Source organism: Haliotis rufescens, unplaced genomic scaffold (assembly GCF_023055435.1).
Source record: "Haliotis rufescens isolate VD_foot unplaced genomic scaffold, xgHalRufe1.0.p SCAF_12, whole genome shotgun sequence".
NCBI classification, from domain to species: domain Eukaryota; kingdom Metazoa; phylum Mollusca; class Gastropoda; order Lepetellida; family Haliotidae; genus Haliotis; species Haliotis rufescens.
The window spans coordinates 26,233,607-26,249,402 of record NW_025963802.1 but is presented as its reverse complement, the minus strand read 5'-3'; the positions used below and the strand labels follow the sequence as shown (position 1 = coordinate 26,249,402).

General features: G+C 41.5%; 1 protein-coding gene across 3 annotated transcripts in view; it reads left to right on the top strand.

Moving 5' to 3' along the window:
• The first annotated feature begins 1,870 nt into the window (after nucleotides 1-1,870).
• The window catches only part of LOC124115886 (fibronectin type 3 and ankyrin repeat domains protein 1-like), a 135,997-nt gene continuing 122,071 nt past the window's right edge, over nucleotides 1,871-15,796 (top strand). The window contains exons 1-2 of one of the 3 annotated variants that reach the window (XM_046477064.2): nucleotides 1,871-2,228; nucleotides 14,970-15,141. In XM_046477064.2, the coding sequence (XP_046333020.1) occupies nucleotides 2,081-2,228; nucleotides 14,970-15,141 (320 nt within the window). In that variant the 5' untranslated portion in view covers nucleotides 1,871-2,080. Of the gene's footprint in view, nucleotides 2,229-3,187; nucleotides 3,346-14,969; nucleotides 15,142-15,796 lie in introns of those variants that run through there. The other 2 variants (XM_046477049.2, XM_046477057.2) reach the window with 2 other exon arrangements.

Below are 15,796 nucleotides of genomic sequence, written 5' to 3'. Positions count from 1 at the left end.
GATGTTACCAACGAGGAAATCCATCATTTCACATATTGTTTTCTCAGTTAAATTCAGATACTTTCAAGTTTAAACGTTTTGAGAATCCTCATGGTAATGATGGTATTAATTCCTGACATATCTTCAGGTTTTTGAGTCAAGTCAAAAGTTGTTAGTACTGAAGCGCGGTTTTCCCCGATTTCTTCCTCTATTAACATAACGGTCTTATATGTTACATTGTTTAATATGTCACTTATACCAAGTTCCTTGATAAAATAATCAAGTAGTGATGTGTATTTATAATGGTTATGTTGTTTGAGGCCCTGTCAGAAGGAACAACTACTAATTATGCAAGTAGGACAGCCAGACCTTGGATGACAGCTGGCTGGGACAGACATAATGTATTCTAATTCTGTTTCCTCTTTTTCAGTTTGTGCATTCCACCAATGACAACATCACGTACTGACTTACCCACTGGGAATGTCATTCAACAGGTTCCTCTTTTGGCCCAATTTTGAGCATATCATAACCACATACCCATGTGAAAAACAGCAGGTGCAAGATAAGTGTCACAACCAGTTTCAGAACTACATAAAAGGACACTCGTTGCTACCATATCGTGTAGCTGCTACTGTTTGCGTTACAAATCCCTGTGTCTCAAATATCATTCTTGCACTCACAGATCTTGACTTTTAGAATTGTTAACTTGCATTTGATAACAGTAATGTATTAAATGCAACAACACGTTCCTAACGTTTTGCAGGTTGTTTGTGTATCATTATAACCTGATACAAACATACTAATTTTGAATGGTAAAAGAGAGTTATATTTACACAATCCGACGTGCCGTGAAAAGGTCCCCTAAAGATGTCGAAGGTTGTTAGGAATGAGATCTAGATACGTTTACACTAAATTTGATTATGGGTAAAAAAGAGAATAAACATTATGAATATTATGGTTTATCTTTCCCTCGGGATTACATAAGGAAGCTGGACAGAGCCTACTGATGGTCGACCCTTCGTCGCTGCACGACCAAACCGCAAAAGAGCGTACAGAGAATGGGAAAACAGCCTTGCTCGACTACAAGACCAACTTCGATAAGCAGAAAAAAACTCCACCAGATACCATGGATGCTGTTGACCACCTACTTCGCCATCAGTAGATCTAGACTAGTTGTTGTTGTGTTTAAGAGGTCGCCTTCTGCCTTAGCAATTCCGGCTGATCTGTCCCTCTTTGGGACTGATGTGTGTGAGTATAGGGTACACATACCATTGTGAATTTTAGTATGGATAAGATTTCTGATAAGATTTCTTTTTTAATATTAATATGATTTCATTTTGGATTTTTAGAATTGACAGAATTTCTTTGGCCATTTTGGGGCTAAGGGGGCTTTGCTTTTTTATCTCTAGATTTCTGAAGGGAATAGGCTGTATCTCCGCTTTGTCTAGAGCTAGCTTCGCCAGTGTGTCTGCTTGTTAATTACCGTGAATATCTATGTGAAATGAAATCCAACACAGATCCACCTGTTTTTCTTGGTCCGACCGTTCCTGATTGACTGCCACTTCTGGATTCGGCCCTGGACGCAACTGTGGAGTTTTCATGTAACGTCATGTAATATATCGAGGATTGTGTCAAGTAAACGTGCATCGTTTCGTTACAGCACTATTGAAAACAACTATGATCGACATATATTATGAGATCTTGAGAAATTGTTTAAACAAATGTCAACAGCAGAGAAATAATCCGCCAATTTGCACATCTTTCTGTATGGTTTAGGAGTATTGTCCGACATATAGTATTTCATGTCACATGACAGCCCCAGGGTTAGTACAGAGCCGCGACAAGGAGAGACCTGCCTACTGTTGCGGTTAGTTAGTCACGTATTTAATCCTTATCTTTAGATTATTGTGCTCTGGTTGGCCCACCCTTTTATTAAACAGCGACCTTGTAATGAGATTAGTGATTAGTAGGACCGAAGTGTATTACTGTATCGACGTTAGTGGCACACTAGGGATGTGGCTCGTTCACAAACACTAACTTGCCGGTTATTTGGGGTCCAAGAACGTCGCACCAGGGGAAACATTGCTGGAGTTAAGAAGCAATGGATCTTCTGTCACAATATGGATGTAATTCGGCACGGACACGGTCGCCATGGCAGACACTGGCACTAGCTTCAAAAACAGCTAGAGTATGGAAGAGCAGGAAGACATTTTCACTGATTGAAGTTCATAAAACACCCGAACCTTATGGTAAATATGTTTGTATTATTTAAGTCATCTCTTGTAGACTTGTACCAGTTTACACAGCACCTGCAGTTTACGCTCTTAATCGCACATCCGACATACCAATACATTGTCGTATGGTAATTGATCTATTTATACTGAGCGGCAAGGCGACTGATTTACAAATATACCATTTACCGCCAACCCCTCCACTTCCCCATATATCAGTTACAACCATGACCATCTTTGCGTCATGTTGATACTGTCGTTTACTGTTGTTTCTGCTGGTTGAGGAGTCATTTGATATTATTGGAGGCGGAAGATGGAAATACTGGAACATGGCAACGTGTAACACACAGTATCACAGGTACTTGCATGTAGGGCAACACCATTCACAACAGTTTCCTGCATAGCAACTGTCAAGTAGGAAACAATTATACACTGCATGCTCGTAAGGCTTCGGCGAATACACGACAAGGTGGTATCAGCCATGTAATATTCAGCTACGTTCCTAATAATCGTATTCAGACTGGAGCAAGCAGACCAAAAGCAAAAATGTGTAACAGTCAACCAGATTGTACCAGTCACGTGACAGTTGATACCGATACTGATACCGCTGTACTGATGTCGACCCGAGTCGAGAAAATATATGAAATGAAGAGAAAATATTCAAAGTAATAAGAAAAAAACTCGAAATTAAAAGTTTAAAAAAATAAATAAACGTTTAATATGCTAAATCTTCAGCCTGCTTAATTGTTGCCACACGTCTAAGCCTTCTTGAGTAATAAGATCTATAGCATAAGGCGCAGTAAACAGGGTGTATCATTTCAAACATTTGAGGCTTATATAAACTTACAGTTAAACCAATATTTTGCACATTATGTAAGAAAACCCTCAACTTTAAGGACATGTGCCTCTTCACTTAACATAATATTCAGGTGCAGCGGAGAAAACTGAAACAAACTATAGAATATTCATTGACATCTAAAAATACCGTACAACTGGTGTGTTGACAGCTTCGAGACGGAAATAGTGGAGCTCAGTCACCCGGTTATTGTGAACTGGTAGAGCACTGTGTATGTTTAGTGCACAGTTCTAGGGATACCGACCATGTATCAAACTACAGATACATGTGATAACACAGGTAAATGACAAGATTGTGTGTTGTATAGACTAGTAGACTACACAGTACATGTCTCAAACTCACAACTACCTCAACTACTTAACTGTGTTGTCTCAAGTGTCAGTATCTCGATCGTTTGTACTAGACGCATTTGCATGAATGTTTAGTCTATTTACTTCATTTAGACTATTATATATTGGTTGATAGATACTGTTTTACGTTGAGATATTTTAACTGGAACTGGAAATGGGAATGGGAAACATTTATTATTTCTCTATGTATAATATAGGTATGTACAGTTCTGTAAACAATCATTACTCTTACCTATCAAAATGTTGAACTTGTTGATTCAAAATATAAATATAAGTAATTTATGTGGAGGGAAATTGATTTCATATGTTTAAGATCATATATATTTTATTATCGTATATTACATTTGCTATTAGTTTACAGGATACATGTAGTCCAAACATATGTAGGGATAGTATTGTTTTTGTGTTGTTTAACACAGCCGTCAACAAAATTCCAGCTGTGTGTCACCAGCCATGCAGTATTTGTTCAAGCCTTGACCAGACAATTAAACCCATGGTTGATATTATGAACAATGTCCAACATGTCCCATCATTATAGGAAACACAGTCAACCAAGTCACCTAGCCTGACCATCTGATCCCTTTAGCTGCTTCCTATAACAACCACAGCTTGCTTGTGAACTGGACTAATCCGTTATAATGGTAGTTGAAAATATATTTTATGTTTTATAAAAATAGCTTAGAAGTTGATCTCACACACAGTAGATGTCATTTGATCTCACATATGCAGTAGATATAATTTGATATAACATATGCAATAGATGTCATTTGATCTCACATACATTTGAAATCATTTGATCTAACATACACAGTAGATATCATTTGATCTCACATATGCAGTAGATATCATTTGATCTAACATGTGCAATAGATGTCATTTGATCTCACATACATTTGAAATCATTTGATCTAACATACACAGTAGATGTCATTTGGTCTCACATACAGTAGATATCATTTGATCTCACATACAGTAGATATTATTTGATCTCACATACAGTAGGTATCATTTGATCTCACATACAGTAGATATCATTTGATCTCACATACAGTAGATCAGCGTTCAAAATACCTGCCTCCCCGACCGTCCGAGACGGGTTGATTTCAACTCGGGCTGCCAGATTTTCAAATCCCCCTGCCCGACGGTCGGGTTATATTTCATAGGTGAAAATATTCTAAATATTTGATATTTGAATATATGATAAGCATTAATTCACATGTAAAGATAAATGATAAAATGTAACCAAAAAGAAACCCTGTAAGCTTTTAGACAACCTAACATTTAGCGATGCGCTTATGCAACAAGCAATCAGTTTTCATATTTCTAATTAAATTATCCTGAGAAACATATGATTATAGTGGGCAGGCAGGTTTTGGTCAGGGCTGGCAAGTATTTCAGCTAGCCAGTCCTGTGAAATGTTTGGGAGTTTCATACCCTGAGTGGATATCATTTGATCTCACATACAGTAGATATCATTTGATCTCACATACAGTAGATATTATTTGATCTCACATACAGTAGATATCATTTGATCTCACATACAGTAGATATCATTTGATCTCACATACAGTAGATATCATTTGATCTCACATACAGTAGATATCATTTGATCTCACATACAGTAGATATCATTTGATCTCACATACAGTAGATATCATTTGATCTAACATATGCACATATGTACTCCAGTTGCAAAGTTAACAATCTACATAGGGACATCTTTATATAGACATGTTGTTGATATATAGAAAAAAACAATTATATATGAAGTAGACAAAATGTTGATGTTGTATGTTGATATATGTTGCAGAAACTTGTGATGGCAAGACACAATTGTTAATTTGTATTGTCAAAATGGGCTTAATCAGTACATGAAATATGCACTCGATGGCATGCAATGATTGCCGACCAATACTTCATAATCTGATTTAGCGATGGACACAGATGGCTTTCATTATAATGTTTGGATCTCATATCTATCTCAGGAAGTTTCTGTTCAATCTCATTAAAATCAGACCTTAGTTCTCGCTCCTGCAAAACAAAGATCTTAGGAAATATCATATCACTACAAACATAGAAATCTTATCAGAAATTTTATCAATGCTAAAAATTACAAGAGATATGTATACCCTACTCACTCTCATGAGTCCCAAAGAGGGACAGGTCAGATAAAATTGCTAAGGCAGAAGGCAACCACCTAAACACTTAATCAACAACAACTACAAATTCAACAAGGCCTAGCATCAGCAAACCTGTCCACACTTATCAACCCATACAAGCCACAAAGGTCACTTCCAGCAGAAGATTTACACCAACTGTACGTTCAACAAAATAAACTTTGAAGCTATGGATACAGACCATTCAGCACAACTGGCCCTCGTCCGTGTCAGACTGTCTACAACATTGGATGTTTTAAATCATAACTCTATACACATCATCTTTGTGAAACATGTGATGCGCATGAGGCAGGTACGTTGGTGGAGAAACTGTCCTGGGACACTATGCCACATACCACTTTTACGTTTCTGTCAAAGTTTTTCATGTAAGGGCCTCTGAATAGCCTAGCTGGATTGTTTTTGTTGAACTGCAGTGCATGGAACATGCTCTTAGTGTATGGAGGCTAAAGGAATATAAATATACAACATCTATTACACTTTGACATGATACTGGTGTATATCATTCACACTCTAGAGTTATATACTGAAGAAAGTATCAGTATCATAGTTTTGTAAGATCTCACCTTGAACACTTTAATTGCAATGATTATTTGTTCTGGCACTTGTGCCTGATGTAGGGTTGTAGCTGTGCTGGCGTGAGGGAGGTGGTTGTTTGTAAAGCTCTGGCACTTGTGCCTGATGTAGGGTTGTAGCTATGCTAGCGTGAGGGAGGTGGTTGTTTGTAAAGCTCTGGCATTTGTGCCTGATGTAGGGTTGTAGCTGTGCTTGTGTGAGGGATGTGTTGGTTTGTTAAAGCTCTGACACTTGTGCCTGAAGTAGGGTTGTAGCTGTGGTGGCGTGAGGGAGGTGGTTGTTTGTTAAAGCTCTGGCACTTGTGCCTGATGTAGGGTTGTAGCTGTGCTGGTGTGAGGGAGGTGTTGGTTTGTTAAAGCTCTGGCACTTGTGCCTGATGTAGGGTTGTAGCTGTGCTGGTGTGAGGGAGGTGTTGGTTTGTTAAAGCTCTGGCACTTGTGCCTAATGTAGGGTTGTAGCTGTGGTGGCGTGAGGGAGGTGGTTGTTTGTTAAAGCTCTGACACTTGTGCCTGATGTAGGGTTGTAGCTGTGCTAGCATGAGGGAGGTGGTTGTTTGTTAAAGCTCTGGCACTTGTGCCTGATGTAGGGTTGTAGCTGTGCTAGCATGAGGGAGGTGGTTGTTTGTTAAAGCTCTGGCACTTGTGCCTGATGTAGGGTTGTAGCTGTGCTAGCATGAGGGAGGTGGTTGTTTGTTAAAGCTCTGGCACTTGTGCCTGATGTAGGGTTGTAGCTATGCTAGCGTGAGGGAGGTGTTGGTTTGTTAAAGCTCTGGCACTTGTGCCTGATGTAGGGTTGTAGCTGTGCTAGCATGAGGGAGGTGGTTGTTTGTTAAAGCTCTGACACTTGTGCCTGATGTAGGGTTGTAGCTATGCTGGCGTGAGGGAGGTGTTGGTTTGTTAAAGCTCTGGCACTTGTGCCTGATGTAGGGTTGTAGCTGTGCTAGCATGAGGGAGGTGGTTGTTTGTTAAAGCTCTGGCACTTGTGCCTGATGTAGGGTTGTAGCTATGCTGGCGTGAGGGAGGTGTTGGTTTGTTAAAGCTCTGACACTTGTGCCTGATGTAGGGTTGTAGCTGTGCTGGTGTGAGGGAGGTGTTGGTTTGTTAAGCTCTGACACTTGTGCCTGATGTAGGGTTGTAGCTGTCCTAGTGTGAGGGAGGTGTTGGTTTGTTAAAGCTCTGGCACTTGTGCCTGATGTAGGGTTGTAGCTGTGCTAGTTTGAGGGATTCTGGTGTTGGTTTGTTAAAGCTCTGGCACTTGCACCTCATGTAGTGTTGTAGCTATGTGGTGGATATGTATAATATTATTAATGAATGTTATGTATGTATGCATGGTAAGTGGGGCATGGAAGGTGTCATCTAGCTTGAACTGAGATATACGTATTCAGAAGTGTTTCAAAGCATCATTGTCAGTTCCACGATTGGTTAAGTCGATATCTATTTGTCATTAGTTGTTGAAGTTAGAAATATGGGCTGACCAAGTGTAGTAGGTGGAAAGTAAGTTACTCATTATTCAGGTGTAGTTTGAGTGTTGAAATTAGCATGTATGTTTTCATTAAGAGTTGGCTAATTTTGTTTTGAATCTATTTTGAATATCTGTGAGAATTTGTTGTATATGTTTCTGAGCCTGTATTAGTTAATTTTGAAGGCCCAAGGATAACAACTTCTGCATCAGACATGTCAGGGCTACTTCCTGCCCATTGAGTGACTGAGTGACTGAGTGACTGAGACACCGCTTTGAACAGTATTCCAGTTATATCATGGCTTATCAGCTCAATGTGGGAGGAAGGTATGAAGTGACGCAGGTCGCAGACATTTACTACTTTGGTGAAACTCACAAGCACGGGTATGGTGCTGAGACACATAGAAACATAATCAGGGTGAACTGGGATTTGAACCCATAATCATAGGTTCCATGTCCCCCCATACATACTAAGCCAGTTATACTAAGATACAGATCCTTGAAGATCTGAGGTAGAATAGGTCTTTAGCAACCCATTCTTGCCATAAAAGTCGACAATGCTTCTCCAAAGAGGCGACTAACAGGATCGGGTGGTCAGGCTTTCTGACTTGGTTGATGAATGCATCTACTCATCCAGTAGTTGAGCTGCTCACCACTAATGTGCATCTACTCATCCAGTAGTTGAGCTGCTCACCACTAATGTGCATCTACTCATCCAGTAGTTGAGCTGCTCACCACTAATGTGCATCTACTCATCGAGTAGTTGAGCTGCGCTCCACAAACGTGCATCTACTCATCCAGTAGTTGAGCTGCTCACCACAAAAGTATATCTACTCATCCAGTAGTTGAGCTGCACACCACAAACGTGCATCTACTCATCCAGTAGTTGAGCTGCACACCACTAAGGTATATCTACTCATCCAGTAGTTGAGCTGCTCACCACAAAAGTACATCTACTCATCCAGTAGTTGAGCTGCGCACCACAAACGTGCATCTACTCATCCAGTAGTTGAGCTGCTCACCACAAACGTGCATCTACTCATCCAGTAGTTGAGCTGCTCACAGCTAAAGTATATCTACTCATCCAGTAGTTGAGCTGCACACCACAAACGTGCATCTACTCATCCAGTAGTTTAGCTGCACACCACAAACGTGCATCTACTCATCCAGTAGTTGTGCTGCTAGACACTGAAGTGCATCTACTCATCCAGTAGTTGAGCTGCTCACCACAAACGTGCATCTCCTCATCCAGTAGTTGAGCTGCTTACCACTGAAGTGCATCTACTCATCCAGAAGTTGAGCTGCTTACCGCTAAAGTATATCTACTCATCCAGTAGTTGAGCTGCTTACCACTGAAGTGCATCTACTCATCCAGTAGTTGAGCTGCTAACCACTGAAGTGCATCTACTCGTCCAGTAGTTTAGCTGCACACCACAAACGTGCATCTACTCATCAAGTAGTTGAGCTGCTCACAGCTAAAGTATATCTACTCATCCAGTAGTTGAGCTGCACACCACAAACGTGCATCTACTCATCCAGTAGTTTAGCTGCACACCACAAACGTGCATCTACTCATCCAGTAGTTGAGCTGCTCACAGCCAAAGTATATCTACTCATCCAGTAGTTGAGCTGCACACCACAAAAGTGCATCTACTCATCCTGTAGTTGAGCTGCTCACCGCTAAAGTACATCTACTCATCCAGTAGTTGTGCTGCTAGACACTGAAGTGCATCTACTCATCCAGTAGTTGAGCTGCTCACCACTGAAGTGCATCTACTCATCCAGTAGTTGAGCTGCTCACAGCTAAAGTATATCTACTCATCCAGTAGTTGAGCTGCACACCACAAACGTGCATCTACTCATCCAGTAGTTGAGCTGCTCACCACAAAAGTGCATCTACTCATCCAGTAGTTGTGCTGCTAGACACTGAAGTGCATCTACTCATCCAGTAGTTGTGCCGCTAGACACTGAAGTGCATCTACTCATCCAGTAGTTGAGCTGCTCACCACTGAAGTGCATCTACTCATCCAGTAGTTGAGCTGCTCACAGCTAAAGTATATCTACTCATCCAGTAGTTGAGCTGCACACCACAAACGTGCATCTACTCATCCAGTAGTTTTTGCTGCACACAACAAACGTGCATCTACTCATCCAGTAGTTGAGCTGCTCACAGCCAAAGTATATCTACTCATCCAGTAGTTGAGCTGCACACCACAAAAGTGCATCTACTCATCCTGTAGTTGAGCTGCTCACCGCTAAAGTACATCTACTCATCCAGTAGTTGTGCTGCTAGACACTGAAGTGCATCTACTCATCCAGTAGTTGAGCTGCTCACCACTGAAGTGCATCTACTCATCCAGTAGTTGAGCTGCTCACAGCTAAAGTATATCTTCTCATCCAGTAGTTGAGCTGCACACCACAAACGTGCATCTACTCATCCAGTAGTTGAGCTGCTCACCACAAAAGTGCATCTACTCATCCAGTAGTTGAGCTGCTCACCACTGAAGTGCATCTACTCATCCAGTAGTTGAGCTGCTCACAGCTAAAGTATATCTACTCATCCAGTAGTTGAGCTGCACACCACAAACGTGCATCTACTCATCCAGTAGTTGAGCTGCTCACCGCTAAAGTACATCTACTCATCCAGTAGTTGTGCTGCTAGACACTGAAGTGCATCTACTCATCCAGTAGTTGAGCTGCTCACCACTGAAGTGCATCTACTCATCCAGTAGTTGAGCTGCTCACAGCTAAAGTATATCTACTCATCCAGTAGTTGAGCTGCACACCACAAACGTGCATCTACTCATCCAGTAGTTGAGCTGCTCTACTCATCCAGTAGTTGAGCTGCTCACCACTGAAGTGCATCTACTCATCCAGTAGTTGAGCTGCTCACAGCTAAAGTATATCTACTCATCCATTTGTTGAGCTGCTCACAGCCAAAGTATATCTACTCATCCAGTAGTTGAGCTGCACACCACAAAAGTGCATCTACTCATCCTGTAGTTGAGCTGCTCACCGCTAAAGTACATCTACTCATCCAGTAGTTGTGCTGCTAGACACTGAAGTGCATCTACTCATCCAGTAGTTGAGCTGCTCACCACTGAAGTGCATCTACTCATCCAGTAGTTGAGCTGCTCACAGCTAAAGTATATCTACTCATCCAGTAGTTGAGCTGCACACCACAAACGTGCATCTACTCATCCAGTAGTTGAGCTGCTCACCACAAAAGTGCATCTACTCATCCAGTAGTTGTGCTGCTAGACACTGAAGTGCATCTACTCATCCAGTAGTTGTGCCGCTAGACACTGAAGTGCATCTACTCATCCAGTAGTTGAGCTGCTCACCACTGAAGTGCATCTACTCATCCAGTAGTTGAGCTGCTCACAGCTAAAGTATATCTACTCATCCAGTAGTTGAGCTGCACACCACAAACGTGCATCTACTCATCCAGTAGTTTTTGCTGCACACAACAAACGTGCATCTACTCATCCAGTAGTTGAGCTGCTCACAGCCAAAGTATATCTACTCATCCAGTAGTTGAGCTGCACACCACAAAAGTGCATCTACTCATCCTGTAGTTGAGCTGCTCACCGCTAAAGTACATCTACTCATCCAGTAGTTGTGCTGCTAGACACTGAAGTGCATCTACTCATCCAGTAGTTGAGGTGCTCACCACTGAAGTGCATCTACTCATCCAGTAGTTGAGCTGCTCACAGCTAAAGTATATCTTCTCATCCAGTAGTTGAGCTGCACACCACAAACGTGCATCTACTCATCCAGTAGTTGAGCTGCTCACCACAAAAGTGCATCTACTCATCCAGTAGTTGAGCTGCTCACCACTGAAGTGCATCTACTCATCCAGTAGTTGAGCTGCTCACAGCTAAAGTATATCTACTCATCCAGTAGTTGAGCTGCACACCACAAACGTGCATCTACTCATCCAGTAGTTGAGCTGCTCACCACAAAAGTACATCTACTCATCCAGTAGTTGTGCTGCTAGACACTGAAGTGCATCTACTCATCCAGTAGTTGAGCTGCTCACCACTGAAGTGCATCTACTCATCCAGTAGTTGAGCTGCTCACAGCTAAAGTATATCTACTCATCCAGTAGTTGAGCTGCACACCACAAACGTGCATCTACTCATCCAGTAGTTGAGCTGCTCACCACAAAAGTGCATCTACTCATCCAGTAGTTGTGCTGCTAGACACTGAAGTGCATCTACTCATCCAGTAGTTGAGCTGCGCTCCACAAACGTGCATCTACTCATCCAGTATTTGAGCTGCTCACCACTGAAGTACATCTACTCATCCAGTAGTTGAGCTGTTCACCACAAAAGTGCATCTACTCATCCAGTAGTTGAGCTGCTCACCACAAACGTGCATCTACTCATCCAGTAGTTGAGCTGCACACCACAAAAGTGCATCTACTCATCCTGTAGTTGAGCTGCACACCACAAACGTGCATCTACTCATCCAGTAGTTTAGCTGCACACCACAAAAGTGCATCTACCCATCCAGTAGTGGAGCTGTTCACCACTAATGTGCATTTACTCATCCAGTAGTTGAGCTGCTCACCGCTAAAGTGCATCTACTCATCCAGTAGTTAAGCTGCTCACCACTAAAGTATATCTACTCAACCAGTAGTTGAGCTGCACACCACAAAAGTGCATCTACTCATCCTGTAGTTGAGCTGCTCACCACTAAAGTATATCTACTCATCCAGTAGTTGAGCTGCACACCATTTATGCACATCTCCTCATCCAGTAGTTGGGCTGCTCACCACTAAAGTATATCTACTCAACCAGTAGTTGAGCTGCACACCACAAAAGTGCATCTACTCATCCTGTAGTTGAGCTGCTCACCACTAAAGTATATCTACTCATCCAGTAGTTGAGCTGCACACCATTTATGCACATCTCCCCATCCATTTGTTGAGCTGCACACCACTTATGCACATCTCCTCATCCAGTAGTTGAGCTGCACACCACTTATGCACATCTCCTCACCCAGTAGTTGAGCTGTACACCACTTATGCACATCTCCTCATCCAGTAGTTGAGCTGCTCACCACTAAAGTATATCTACTCATCCATTTGTTGAGCTGCACACCACTTATGCACATCTCCTCATCCAGTAGTTGAGCTGCACACCACTTATGCACATCTCCTCATCCAGTAGTTGGGCTGCTCACCACTAAAGTATATATACTCATCCAGTAATTGAGCTGCTTACCAATAAGGTGATCTACTCATCCAGTAGTTTATCTGCTCACCACTGAAGTATATTTACTCATCTAAGAGTTGAGCTGCTTACAACTGAAGTGCATCTACTTATCCAGTAGTTGAGCTGCTCACCTCTAAAGTATATCTACTCATCCATTTGTTGAGCTGCACACCACTAAGGTATATCTACTCATCCAGTATTTGAGCTGCTCACCGCTAAAGTATATCTACTCATCCAGTAGTTGGGCTGCTCACCACTAATGTGCATCTACTCATCCAGTAGTTGAGCTGCGCACCACAAACGTGCATCTACTCATCCAGTAGTTGAGCTGCTCACCACTAAATGAGCTCAAAAACACAACAACAACAGAATAAACACAACAGACCATGCTGATGTCAACATGAAGACCGAAAGACAACCCAAGGCATACACTGCCAGTGGCAGACCAGTTTTCAAGCCATCAAGATATAATGTCTGTGAGACTCATAAACTTCTAGTTATTATTTACAGTTGCAAGGTGTCCACATGAACTGTAAAAAACGTTAAGTTGATTACTGCGCAGTGTTCAGTGCAGCTTTATATAGTTTGTCGTACTCTGTTAAGGTACAAAAATTTGAATTCAACATGACTCCTGAGTGCCAAAGAACTTTGTTCCCGTCTAGTTACAACAGCCATACCAATGGAGCTGACAATCACAGATATGTACTACAGGCTACTCATTATATCAACAAAGTTCTCTCCATAATCATGTGATGCAATCAACTGTGATCATCTCAACAGAGACATTACATTTTATATCAAAATAAGAGAGATGTAATGATTATGTACATAGTGATATGACCAATAGCAAGGAGCCTTGCTATGGTTATGAGAACATGGCGCCCTTCATGTTTGAATGGTGTTAGGCATGGGATGTTTTTAAACTTTGAAAATACTTGATGCCGGAGTTCTCAATGATGCAGACAAGAAACTTACTTTACAGGTGCTTTGGGTAGGGAGTAAATCTTGAATTTGACGATTCAGTCAAAGGTTCACAAATCATTCTGAGCCATTAGTTTTGTTGAATTTTTTATGAATGCGTAAGGGCTATTGGCATGCTTCTAATTGGTCGAACTCAGCAAGAGGTCGCCAATATGTTTAATGTGTTTCAGTCTGTGATTTGCAGACTTTGGAACAGGTTTCTGCAGACACAAAATGTTAATGATATCAAAGTGCGCCTGAGGTCCACAATGCAAGTTGAAGGATCAATTAATCAGAAACGAGGCATTAAGAAATGAAGCCCAAACACCCAATCAAACTGACATTCACTTGTGCCAGGCCACCGGAGTTCGGAGTACTGACCAAACAATTAGAAATTGTCAACTTGCAGCTTATTTGCATGCTCAGCAACCACATGTTATTAAACTGTTAACAAATCAACACATTCTAGCTATACGTCAATGGTGTTTAAAGCATAGAGTCTTTGGGAATCGACAATGGTATCCAGACTCACTGTGGATTTTCTGGACAGGCATGGAAGTGTTATGAGGCATGCACGTATTGTAACTGGCTACCACTGTCAGCAAAACATCACAAGAATGCAATGGCCAGCCATAAGTCCTCAAACCTTTCCCTCATTGTGCACGTCTTGGGAAATGTGTCTGCCAGTATCAAAATCCACCAGCTACTTTAGCCAGACTGGGTCAGGTGCTGCAAGAGGAATGGACAAGATTCCCTCGAATTGTCATTGGGAGATTGATTCGGACCTGTTTAATTGTAGAAATGAATGTGACAATCCATTATTGATAAGGTCATCTCAAGCGTTTATTTTCATACTACACTCCCTTGTCGTCTTTGGTGGATGTTTGCCTTCTTACAATACATGGCTTCCATGTTCTCCAACACCTAGTCTTTTCTTTTGCTTATCCATCCAGTGCCATCACTCTATACCTCTTTGTATTTCTGTAACAGTCTGTTATTTTCAAATATCCCCTCGTGTTTAGGGAAAGTATAGCACCTGAATCCGGACAAAACTAAATCAAAGTGCTAGTTTGACAATAAGAATATGGTATCTATTTTGACTATCATATATATCATGTATATTATGAATCTTCAGTTAGATATTTCATCTATGTGTGTTTCAGTTCTGTCTAAACCAGCACCGCCAGTTGTGGGGAAGGTGACTCACCACACAATAGAGCTGTACTGGGATGATGCGTACGATGCTGCTGTGGAGGTTGGACGTGGTCAGGGAGGCAAGATACGCACTTGTATCCAGGAGTTGGACAGACACAGTCAGTGGGGAAATATATACACGTATGTATTGTCAATGTCAGTGAGGGAATATATTCATGTGTGTACAATGTCAGTGGGAAAATATATAGAGGTTATCACGCGAGTGTGTTTGGGGATGGTAAATATCCTGCATTAGGAATAAACATTGTATTTAGAGAGCCAAAGTTGCCAAAACTTATAAAATGCCTTAGCTATGTCACAGTTAGACACTGATTTTAAGTATATTAGACTGTTCATTTGATAATGATAGCAATTATCTCTGTAGTTTATCCAGATTCCCGATGGTTAATTCTGACTTGATTGCCAAATGACAAGGGCGACACCACGTTTGTTTATAAACACTGAAAGGAGTCCCTACTTGACCTTTGATATTTGCATCTCCGCATATGACCCCAATGCATATCGTTTTTATCCGTTGGTTTTATCCTGCCGAGAAACCTACCCATTATATGATAAATACACGTATGTATTGTCAATGTAAGTGAGGGAATATACACATGTGTGTACATTGTCAGTGGGGAAATATATACATGCATGTACATTGTCAGTGGCGGAATATATACATGATGGGTGAAACTGTCCAGCACACTACTGGGGGTAATTATAGCAGCTGGTGCCACAACCAGACAGGTGAAACTGTCCAGCAGACTAATTATAGCAGCTGGTGCCACAACCA